Source organism: Suncus etruscus, chromosome 11 (assembly GCF_024139225.1).
Source record: "Suncus etruscus isolate mSunEtr1 chromosome 11, mSunEtr1.pri.cur, whole genome shotgun sequence".
Taxonomy (NCBI): domain Eukaryota; kingdom Metazoa; phylum Chordata; class Mammalia; order Eulipotyphla; family Soricidae; genus Suncus; species Suncus etruscus.
The window spans coordinates 9,878,192-9,890,361 of NC_064858.1; the positions used below are offsets into that span (position 1 = coordinate 9,878,192).

Genomic DNA, 12,170 nt, shown 5'->3' on the forward strand with positions numbered 1-12,170 from the left:
GTCATAGGGTCTCTGAGAACTTCTGCTCTGTTCTGTTCCACTCTTTTCCAGGGTCTCACACATGCAAGGAACATGCTTGACTCCTGAGTCACACTTGGACTCTGCCGGCTTCCACCCCGCCTCATGCCTTTAGATCAGGGTTAACTAGGTTCTAACTGAACAGACAGAAAGTCAGCGACTATACTTTGTATTTAGCTTTAAAAAAAAAAAGTAAATTTAGGGTAAAAATACAGGAAATACAAAAAGGAGCCAATCAAAGGTGAAATCTGAGTTCATCCCATGGGAAAGATTTTTCAGGAGGCTGTACAGTGTCTTCATGAGAAACTCCAAGGCACTTGTGCCATTTGGGGGAGCACTTGGCTCCCACTAGGGAGCAGGACTTGCTCATAGTAGCTTGGGCACCCTTCCTTGGCCAAACATGTTTCCAAGTCTTCAGGAAGAATCGAGCTCATCTACTCACTTTGTTAAATGCTTCCCTCTCTATCTGCCAATTATTTGAATAGGTGTATCAACTGTTCTGACCATATGCTGGGAGAAAACATCTATGCTGTGTCATAAGAATTTTGGAAACTTCGAGTCACACAGGTCTGGACCCAGAGGAGAATTCAAAAATTGGCAATTTTTTTTTGTTTAGTTTTGTTTTGGGTCATACCCAGCAGAACTCAGGGGTTACTCCTGGCTCTGCACTCAGAAATTATTCCTGGTAGACTTGGGGACAATATGAGATGCCAGGGACTGAACCTGGATCAGCCACGTGCAAGGTGCAAAGGCACATGGCAAATGCCCTACCCACTATGCTACCACTCCAGCCCTAGAAGTCAAACATTTTTAAACTCCTTCACTAATGTTCAGAGGGTTCATACTGATGTTTGGGGGTTGGGTGGGTGGTGATGAATCCTTGTACTGAGTTGGAGATGCAGACACAACATGCAGCAAGAATTGTGATCCTTAAACTCAAGCAGGGATGGCAGGCATGAAGGCAGGTGGATTCAAGAAAGTGGGTCAGGAGATATTTTAAAGGGGTATGCAGAGAACACAAATGCTATGTATAGGGGTTGAGCAGTTTCCATGTCGCTCATGAAGGTAGGGCAGGGGAGTAATTTTGGCAAAGAAGAGTCAAATAGGGGCCGGAGAGATAGCATGGAGGTAAGGCATTTGCCTTTCATGCAGGAGGTCATCGGTTCGAATCCCGGCGCCCCATATGGTCCCCCGTGCCTGCCAGGAGCAATTTCTGAGCCTGGAGCCAGGAATAACCCCTGAGCACTGCCGGGTGTGACCCAAAAACCAAAAAAAAAAAAAAAAAAAAAGAAGAGTCAAATATAAAAACGAAAAGGAAGGTAGGAACCACAACAAAAGACATTTACTGAGTACCAGCTTCGCAGCTGATACTTGGTCACGGAGATGAAATGACAGCCTTGCTCTCCGAGTCTATCATTGGGGTGGATGCAAACAAGTTATACAGCATGGCAATAAATGTGTGACTGACTCGCTAGAAGAAACAGTTCTACTGCAAGATGGGACCCAAATGTCGCTGTTTGATGAAGGACACCTGGGGGTGACAGACCGGTAATATTTTCTGAGTAGAAACAGAGAGGAGATTATTGCAGACAGATGAGCCTGTATTGTAAAATGGCACAAAGACTTCTGAAACTTCCAACAGACAGACACAACTGTGAACTTGGTTCCCTAAGGGAGAGTCACAGGAGACAAGACCCAACAGATAGAACTGAACGAAACCCTCACAGGCTGTAATTCCACATCAAGGAGCTTCCACTATCCACCAGACATAGCTGGGAATCCCAAAGAGGTGGCAGATCAAGGGATGATTATGATTAGGTTTGTGTTTGAGAAAGATCCTACTCTGGGCTCCCTGGCAGATTCGTGAGAACTGGTATATTATCCCCCCCCCCCCCCCGTTTTTTCTGTATGTTTCTCAGTAATAAGGGAAGAACACTCTGCTTGCAGTGGCGAGAATTGGCTACAGAGACCAGTTAGTTAGTGGCTCTCACTAAGGCCCAGGAGACTAGGTCAGAATGGAGAGTGGGCAGACAGGAGAAAGAGCTGAGTCCACAGGAAATGAAAAACAATGGGCATGTGGAGTGAGAGGGAGGAGTCCAGGACTGCAACTGGAGTTCTGGGTTAGGGAACCAGAGGAAGCAGTCTCTGGAGTGAAAGCAGAGCCAGACTGAACAAGTCCAGGAAGAAAGGCGGACTCACCTTTGGACATGTGCTAGAGAGGACTTTCTTTTCTTTTCTTTCTTTTTTTTCTTTTTTTGGTTTTTGGGCCACACCCCGGCGGTGCTCAGGGGTTACTCCTGGCTGTCTACTCAGAAAATAGCTCCTGGCAGGCACGGGGGACCATATGGGACACCGGATTTGAAACAACCACCTTAGGTCCTGGATCGGCTGCTTGCAAGGCAAACACCACTGTGCTATTTCTCCGAAGACAGGACATTTCTATAGACCAGCAGACATGCCTCTGAAAACAGGGCCAGGAGCAGAAGTTCCTATCAGAGGCACAATCCTGACTCAAACTTCAGGGTTTCAGGAATGATTCTGATACACACTTCAATGTCCACCACTCTGCAAAGATTCTGGAAACTTACCTGGTGGAGAGATTCAGATGTGAGTGAGGGAGTGGGCATGAGGAATTGTGATTTTGTTGTTGTTGTTGTTGTTGTTGATTTTGGTTCACACCCAGCGGCGCTCAGGGATTACTCTTGGCTCTGTGCTCAGAAACCACTCTTGGCAGGTTCGGCGCCATATGGGATACTGGGAATCAAACTTGGGTTGGTCCTAGTTGGCCATGTGCAAGGCAAATGCCCTATGCATTGTGGTATCACTCCAGCCCCAGGGACTGATATTTTGGACACGGTGCAGCCTCTCCGCATATTTCTTTCTTTCTTTCTTTCTTTCTTTCTTTCTTTCTTTCTTTCTTTCTTTCTTTCTTTCTTTCTTTCTTTCTTTCTTTCTTTCTTTCTTCCTTCCTTCCTTCCTTCCTTCCTTCCTTCCTTCCTTCCTTCCTTCCTTCCTTCCTTCCTTCCTTCCTTCCTTCCTTCTTTCTCTCTCTCTCTCTCCTTCCTTCCTTCCTTCCTTCCTTCCTTCCTTCCTTCCTTCCTTCCTTCCTTCCTTCCTTCCTTCCTTCCTTCCTTCCTTCCTTCCTTCCTTCCTTCCTTCCTTCCTTCCTTCCTTCCTTCCTTCCTTTCTTTCTTTCTTAAAAATTCTCCGCAAATTTCTGAGACACCTTCTAGAGACAGATGCATATCTGTTGCCAAAGTGGCTGGGGCTAGATGCTGACACAGGTGACTAGAGAGAGCCAACAGTACTCGGAGGAAGTGGTCAGGAAGGACACTGAAGCCATTGTTTGGTCTGGGATGGGGTCTGTCAAATGGAAATAAATGGACAGAGTTTATGCAACCAGAGTTCTAATCTCTTCCACTTAAAAAACATAGTTCATCATTTTTATAACAAACATTAGGAAAAAAGAGCTAAAACATCTATGGATCCCAATCATGAGTTTGAAAAAATGGAAAAGTTTTAATCCAACCCATTAGGTTCCATTCACAACTATTTAATCCTTAAGATAGCTCATCTTCCTTCCCTGATTTTTTAGATGTTATCAACTAGTTTCTATGGTAAACAGACTCAGGTAGCAAAAATCCTTGTATTAGCATGAGCTGACTTCCTCAATTCTGACAGGAACCCAATACAAAGGACACTTTATATGGAAGAGCACACTGACTGGGAGAACTGGATCTGGATTTTGTAAATGATTCCACATAATTAAAGTCATAGGATAGGGGGTCGGAGTGATAGCACAGTGGTAGGGCATTTGCTTTGCACACAGCTGACCCAGAATGGACTCTGGTTCGGTCCCCAGCACCCCATATGGACCTCAGAGTCTGCCAGGAGCGATTTCTGAGTGCAGAGTCAGGAGTAACCCCTGAGTGCTGTCAGGTGTGACCCCAAAATAGAAAAAAAAACGTTTTCTTAGAGAGTAACCATTAGAGATTTATAATCTATAACTGTTAGGTTACACATTATTTGACCCAAAATAAAGATCATCCCTGGTTTCTTTCATCTGTTTGTTTACAACTTGGTTTTGCCCAAAACAAAGATTGTTTTATATGTAAACCTGGGCAAGGGGCCGGGAAGGTGGCGCTAGAGGTAAGGTGTTTGCCTTGCAAGCGCTAACGTAGGATGGATTATGGTTTGATTCCCCGGCATCCCATATGGTCCCCCCAAGCCAGGAGTGACTTCTGAGCCCATAGCCAGGAGTAACCCCTGAGCATCAAACGGGTGTGGCCCAAAAACAAACAAACAAACAAAAAAATCTGGGCAGGACAGGCTCTGAATAGCCTGAGCTATCCACCCTTACTCTGTCCTTACTGCCCCACTTGTGGGTAGTAATTGTACTCAATAAAAACAGTTATAGGTGGGGCCGGAGAGATAGCATGGAGGTAAAGTTTGCCTTTCATGCAGGAGGTCATCGGTTCGAATCCCGGCGTCCCATATGGTCCCCCGTGCCTGCCAGGAGCAATTTCTGAGCCTGGAGCCAGGAATAACCCCTGAGCACTGCCTGGTGTGACCCAAAAACCAAACAAAAAAAAAAAAAAAAAAAAAAAAAACATTTATAGGGCCCGAGAGATAGCACAGCGGCGTTTGCCTTGCAAGCAGCCAATCCAGGACCTAAGGTGGTTGGTTCGAATCCCGGTGTCCCATGTGGTCCCCCGTGCCTGCCAGGAGCTATTTCAGAGCAGACAGCCAGGAGTAACCCCTGAGCACCGCGTGGGGTGTGGCCCAAAAACCAAAACAAACAAACAAAAAAAAAAAACAAAACAAAACAGTTCTAGGGGCCGAGAGAGGATAGCACAGCGGTAAGGCGTTTGTCTTGCATGCAGCTGACCAGGGACAGAGCCGGGTTCAATACCCAGTGTTCCATGTGGTCCCCTGAACCTGCCATGAATGAATTTCTGAGTGCAGGGTCAGGAATAATCCCTGAGTGCTGCCGGGTGGTGTGGCGCCAAAACCCAAAACAACAATAACAACAAAAACACAAAACAGTTCTAGCAGGCAACTTGCAAGGGAGATGCAAGATAGACTGCCAGACTATACATGTTTCACCCTCAGCCTGGTTTGGATAGTTTCATGCGTGACCCTGATTAAGACTCATTCAACTGGGGTTGGAGGTAAGGTGCGTGGGTATCTCTGGTTGAGCCATTTTCAGACTTCGAGTCAACAGAGATGGTAGTTGGCTCATCATCCTTGGGAAATGGGGGTCTCTCTGGCTTAGTGGCAGTAGTCAAGGATAAATTATCAGCCCTGGGAAGGCCTTTAGATCAAGAACTTGTCACCACTGAGATGTTCTTCCCCTCTTGTGGCATCATTAACATTTCTATAGCATCTTCCTTCACTCCCAAGGAGCCCAAAGCGCTTTAAATAGGCAATAATTAATTCTTACAATAACTTTATAAAACAGAGAAGGGCAAGTATTATTACTCTGTTTACAGACAAATAAAATCAGGGGAGGGAACACCATGAGATTTGTCACCATCAGAAAAGGTGAGGGGCTGGAGTGATAGCATAGTGGTAGGGTGTTTGCCTTGCACATGGCTTGACCCGGGTTCGATACTCCTGGCATCCCAAATGATTCCTGAGCCTGCCAGGAGCGATTTCTGTGAGGCCAGGAATATGCCGCTGGGGTGTGGCCTGATTACCTCATTCCTCCCCCCCCCCCCAAAAAAAGAAAAGGTGATTTGATTTTATGGTTTGTTTTTGTGCTACACCTTGCAGTGGTTAGGGATCACTCCTGGGCTGGGCTTAGGGGACCATATGGGATGTGTGTGATGGAACCCCGGTAGGGAGCGTGCAAGTCAAAAGCCCACTTTTCTTTTTTGCCACACCCAGCAATGCTCAGGGATCACTCCTGGCGGTGCTTGTGGGACCTGTGGGGTGCCAAGGGATTGAACCTGGGTTTGCCACATCAATGGCAAACAATCTGCCTTGCAGTCCTATCACTCTGGACATTAAAAAAAAAATGAGCTTTTTAAAAGGAATTTTTAAATTTCTCTTTTCCCTTCTACATCTCCGCCTTACTATTATTTTTATAAGAAATGTAGAGCGTGGTTTCCTTTCCTGGTGCACATAGTAAAACAGATCTGGACAAAGAAGTTGATGACATGGGCCGGAAAGATAGCATGGGAGGTAAGGGCATTTGCCTTGCATGCAGAAGGACGGGTGGGTTGAACCCCGGCATCCCATAGGGTCCCCCGAGCCTGCCAGGAATGATTTCTGAGTGCAGAGCCAGGGAGTAACCCCTTGAGTGCTGCGGTGTGACCCAAAAACATAATAATAATGAATAATACTATAATAATATAATAATAATAATAAAAGTTGAGTACCTCTCCCCCAAAAAAGAGCTCTTTAGGAATTGGTTGAGATCCACAGGGCTGCTGTGGAGATTATCCCCAGTGTTAACACACACACACAGACACACACACACAGACAAGACACACAGACACAGACACACAGACACAGACACACAGACACACAGACACACAGACACAGACAAGACACAAGACACAGACACACAGACACAGACACACAGACACACAGACACACAGACACAGACACACACACACACACACACAACACACACACACACACACACACACGCACGCGCGCGCGCCAGTCCCGACCGGAAGGTGCCCGGCACCTCTCTTCCCGAAAGTCACCGCCCAGATCTCGCGAGATCTCCTCCCGGAAGCGGAAGTGACGTCTGCCGCCCGCCGGTGCGGCCGAGCTGCTGGTTGGCGAGTCTGCGGCGTGGGTGGCGGCTGTCTCGGTAGGTTCCCGCGCGCGGCCTGGGGCCTCCGGCTCCGGAGCGGGGACGGGAGGGGAGGATCGCGGGGCAGGGCCCGATCCCCCACCATGGCTGCTCCCATGGAGGCCCGCCCAGGCTCGCTCGTGGGGCGACCGGGCCTGCGGGCTGCGACCCTCTGCATCGCTGCGGGTTTGGGGGCACGGGAAGACCTGGGGGAGGTTCGTGTCTGCAGGTGGGACCCCAGACCGGGGGACCCCTGGGAGATGTCAGGGTGCGGGCTTTGCAGGGTGGCACGAAGCCGAGGTTTGGGTCGTTGGGTTGCGCGGTCGCCCTCCCTCCTTTTTGGTTTTGGGGTCCCACCCAGCAGTGCTCAGGGCTCACTCCTGGCTCTGCGCTCAGAAATCGCCCCTGGCAGGCTCTGCGGGGGACCCTATGGGGTGCCGGGATTCGAACCAACATCCTTCTGCGTGCTAGGCAAACGATTTAGCTCCATGCCAGCTTTCCCCTGGCGTAGCTTTTTCCTGGGGTCACTTGGAGATCAGGCTTCGGCTGCTCCAAGGCACGAACGGCGTTGGGGAATGCTGCCTGGGATAGAGGGACTTGGGGTGTTTTTGTTTTGTTTTGTTTTGTTTTGTTTTGTCTGAAATTGTCTTGGTTTTTTATTATCTAGTAAGATTGTTAGTTTTTACATTTCAAATAAAAAAAACCATTTGAAACAACAGGATATCGACATGACGGACACTTCAGAAACTTTGCGCAATTTGGAAGAGATGTTTTCCAAGAGGTTCACAGAAGAGGACCAAGAATTCCAGGAGTACTTAAAGCGCCCTCCTGAGACCCCGCCAATTGTTGAGGAGTGGAATAGCAGAGCTGGTGGGAACCAGAGAAACAGGGGGAACTGGTACGTATCAAGTGAAGACAAGCAATGAAGCTGGCCCAGAAGGGGGCACAGATAAGACCTGCTGGTCCAGAAAGTGTTTGGGACAGAGGGAGCATTGTTTGCTTGATAAGTGTCTTGGATCCGGAAATAGTGCCTGGTACAGAGAAAGTGCTTGCTTTATTAATTTTTGGCACCATGTTATTTTCTTTGCTATTCGTGTGTGTGTGTGTGTGTGTGTGTGTGTGTGTGTGTGTGTTCGTTTTTTTTTAAAAATCTTTTCTGTGACCTCTCCATGTCTTTGCAGATACATTTTCAGAATTCTGAATCTTGGGTTGTGTCTGTATTTAGGGGTCCGGTACAGTGGTTAAGTATATAAGCATGTGGAAGGCCATGGATTCAGTTACCATCTCCACCAGCAGTTAAAAAAAACAGGTGTTCTCTAAAACGTTTGTTAAATTCCATGAAGCAGGCATTGTTTTGGTTTCACATATGGAAAATAGTTGATAAGCTGTAAGTTTCTTCTGTTTGAGATTTCAGAACACTAAAAATAAGTTACTCTGCTGTTTCTTCTAACAGTTGACTCAGAACCACCCGATTTTGGGTTTCTTGATCTTTGCCAAATACATGTAATACTGGAAGAATGATTGAAATCTTAGGAAAGTTTAGAATCACTGCCTCTATTATGGTAGGAAAAGTGTGTTCTTGTTTCCTGAGTATTTGATGACAAATCAAGAATAAAATCAGGGGTGAGGGCAGAGGGGTAGCACAGTGGTAGGGTGTTATCCTTGCAGGCAGTTGACCTGGGTTCAATCCCGGCATCCTATATGGTCCCCCGAGCCTCCCATGAGTGATTTCTGAGCGCAGAGCCAGGAGTCACCCTGAGCACTGCTGGGTGTGGCCCTAAAAAAAAAAAACAAAACGAATAAAATTAAGGACTAGAGGAGACTAGAGCTATAGCACAGCTGATAGGGTTTTTGCTTGCAAGTGGCTGACCTGGGACCGACATGGGTTCAATCTTTAGCATCCCATATGGTTCCCCTGAGCCTGCCAGGAGCTATTTCTGAGTGTAGAACCAGGAGTAACCCCTGACCACCAAATGTGGCTTCAAAACTAACTCCCCTCTAAAAAAAAGAATACTGGAAAGTGATGTCACCTTTTATTTTGGAGGGGGAAGGGAATACCAAGCAGCACTTGGGTTACTCTTGGCTCTGTGCTCAGAAATCTCTCCTGGCAGGCTCGGGGAACCAAATGGGATTCTTGGAATCAAACCCAGGTTGGCTGTGCAAGACAAATGACCTACCCTCTGTGTTATTCCAGCCCCACTTTTTTTTTTTTTTTTTTTTTTGTGGTTTTTGGGTCACACCTGGCAGTGCTCAGGGGTTATTCCTGGCCCCAGACTCAGAAATGGCTCCTGGCAGGCATGGGGGAACCATATGAGACACTGGAATTCGAACCGATGACCTCCTGCATGAAAGGCAAATGCCTTACCTCCATGCTACTCTCCGCCCCCCCCCCTCACTGTTTTTTTTTTTTTTTAAGGGAAGCATAAAGGCCAAGGAGATGGTACAGGGCTGGAGCATATGCTTGGATCCCTGGCACTGTTGTTCCCCAGACACTGCAGGGAGTAACACTGCCCTCCACCTCAGGAGTTAGCCCCTGAGCACTTGAACAGGTATTGCTGCAAAGCATTTAAATACAAGGCCTAACATTCTTGTCGTGTCCTTGCAGGTCACAAGATAACAGGCATTTCCGAGGGGATGGCCGGCGGGGATGGTCCAACGACAGACAGTGGCATGGCCGGTCCTGGGGTAACAATTACCAGCAGCAGAGACAAGCCCCTTCCTACCTCCCACAGTACGGACATTGTGGCTACCGGCAACCTCCCTATGGCTACTACTGACACCACAGTCATGGCTGTGCATGGGACTCACCTGGTAGCTTTTGGCGGCTGGTTCTGCAGAATCATGAGAGTCCATTGTTTATTCTGCTAAAATTTGATGTTAGAAAAGTTCCATCTTACTAGAAAAGCAGTGACAGCTCCTGGGACTAAATCACCTAAAAGGCCATAGATCCCATTGCTCGGCCTCCACCTTGTTTCCGTCATGACTTCATCATGCTTTGGACTTGGTTTAGTTTTTTCCTTGCTTCACCTCCTTTAGGAGTTCTTGTTCCATTCTGAAATTAAACTTGTTGACTAGGAAATGCTTTTGCTGTGTTAGGTAAGTAAGGGTGATGCACACGGTCAGATGCTGCTCATTCTCAAACCCAGTGTGACTGATTGACTGTAGACTGTGCTGACTTGTGTCACATGGCGCAGTGAGAGGGCCAGACCACCAGGTAGAGGCGCCTCTGGGGCTCACTGGAAGTTCCTGGGCTGGGTCCTCAGTGTTGCCAGAATAAAAAAGTTGAGTCTTCTCTTGGTTTTGTCACATGACTACTACTTGATTGCTCACTCTAGGTGTGAGTCACCACCACAATCATTTTGTCTCTTAGAGGAACAGAAATAAGGCCAATCTTCAGTTTAAATTATTAAAATGAGAGGCTGGGGTGATAATACAGCAGGTAAGATGCTAGTCTTGCATGCAGCTGACCCTGGCTCAATCCCGGAGCCCTAGAACCCCAACCCCAACAGGAAAGAGTGGGTACTCAAGGTGAGGTCCTTAGGTGCAGAGAAGCATCAGGTGCTGTGAGAATGGGAAAGGGGGAAGGTGAGGGTTGGCTAAGCGCCTGCAGGTTTGGGGAGGGTTGGGAGAGGGTGCATGCTCTGTTGAGCAGGCTCTGGGCCTGATGCAAGCACTGGAAAGTCCAGCCCTTGAGAATACCAGACTGACAGCAGCAAGGGAAGGGGAAGGGCAGGTGGGTGGCAAGGATCAGCCCTCTGATGGCTGCTGGGTTTGGGTGCAGATGCCAAGCCGCAGCCCTGTCACAGGCAGGGGGTGGCTCAGGCTGATGCTGTCCCGAGGCACCTACTAATTACTGTATTTTGGTGACATCTGAGAGCTGCTGGTGATCTCACCGTTTTTCCCCACTGCCAATGCCTTTAATTCCCCCAGAGTATCCAGCCTCCTCCCTCTGAATTAGCACAAAGCCAGCCTCATGGCTCCAAGCCAGCATTTTTCTCACCTCCAGTTCTACCTTAGTGTAGACACCATGTGCCTATGTACTGCTCAGACCTGTTGCAGATGCTTTCTGTGCTGCTACTGCTACTGCGGAACCATTCTAGGTGAATCTTGTGGCCATGGCAAGGATCAACCCCGACACTCATTCTCTACATTAGCCTCAGGTACCTGTCTATACCTGTATAGACGCTGACACACTTGCGTCTTTTAGCTTACACAGTAGAATGTAACCATATATACCACTCCAGGCCAGTTGCTAGAGACTGCAAACTAGTTTTGTAAGGTCTAAGAAGATAGCTCAGAGGCTTTGATGTGCCACAGACCTGGGTCTTGAGGGTTTTTGCTGTGCTAGGGATTGAGCCCAGGGTCTCATGCATGCAAGGCAGTGACTTCAGTTACATCCCTGACCCTGACTGGTTTTTGTTGTTAGTTATGGGCTCTCAGGCCCAGTGCCAGGATCAGACCCAGGCCATCACCATGCAAAGTGCTCAGCCCACTGAGCTGTCTCTCTGGCCTTGAGTAATTGTTTTGTTTTTTTGGGGTCACACCTGGCAGTGTCAAGAGTTACTTCTGTCTCTGTTCAGAAGTTGCTTCTGGCAGGCTCGGAGAACTATATGGGATGCTGGGATCATGCATCATCTACATGCAAGGCAAACACTACTACTGCGCTATAGCATTGGCCCCGAATGTGGAACTGTTAAAAGATTTTGTTCTTTCAGTACATTTCCTTCATTTATTTACACAAAGCGAACAACTGTAAATCAGGATTTTATTTTATTATTTGTTTTTGGATCACACTTGGCAGCGCTCAGGTTATTCCTGGCTCTACGCTCAGAAATTGCTCCTGGCAGGCTCAGGGGACCATATGGGATGCTGGGATTTGAACCACTGTCCTGCATGTAAGGCAAACGCCTTACCTCCATGCTATCTCTCTGGCCCCTGGGATTTTAATTTTTTTTTTTTTAAAATATGGAACGCTTCATGATTTTGCGTGTCATCTTTGCACAGGGGCCATGCTAATCTTCTCTGTATCGTTCCAATTTTAGTATATGTGCTGCCGAAGCGAGCACGATTTTAATTTTTTTAATTGCTTATTTACAGATACAAAGATGTTCATGAGTGAATTTCAGACATACACTTTTTTTGTTTGCTTTGTTTTTTGTTTTTGGGTCACACCCAGCAGTGCTCAGGGGTTACTCCTGGCTCTATGCTCAGAAATCGCTCCTGGCAGGCTTGGGGAACCATATGGGTTGCCGGGATTTGAACCACAGACCTTCTGCATGCAAGGCAAATGCCTTACTTCCATGCTATCTCTTCGGCCCCTGGGATTTTATTTTTGACGAGCAAA

The 12,170-nt window shown here is 47.6% G+C and overlaps 1 protein-coding gene and 1 non-coding gene across 2 annotated transcripts; one reads left to right on the forward strand and one right to left on the reverse strand.

Annotated features, from left to right (window-relative positions):
- Positions 1–6,788: 6,788 nt before the first annotated feature.
- Positions 6,789–10,118, forward strand: RAMAC (RNA guanine-7 methyltransferase activating subunit). Its single transcript, XM_049783276.1, has 3 exons — positions 6,789–6,844; positions 7,546–7,724; positions 9,432–10,118. The coding sequence occupies exons 2-3, from the start codon at positions 7,555–7,557 to the stop codon at positions 9,601–9,603; spliced, it is 342 nt and encodes a 113-aa protein (XP_049639233.1). The 5' UTR covers positions 6,789–6,844; positions 7,546–7,554; the 3' UTR covers positions 9,604–10,118.
- Positions 10,119–11,785: 1,667 nt separating this feature from the next.
- Positions 11,786–11,892, reverse strand: LOC126023460 (U6 spliceosomal RNA). Its single transcript, XR_007500582.1, has one exon. It is a non-coding gene; the product is annotated as a U6 spliceosomal RNA (small nuclear RNA).
- Positions 11,893–12,170: the final 278 nt, after the last annotated feature.

Coding starts and splice junctions, on each gene's coding strand:
- RAMAC (XM_049783276.1), top strand. CDS start 7,555: ATGACGGACACTTCAGAAACTTTGCGCAATTTGGAAGAGATGTTTTCC. Junction 7,725..9,431: donor CAGAGAAACAGGGGGAACTG/GTACGTATCAAG, acceptor GTGTCCTTGCAG/GTCACAAGATAACAGGCATT.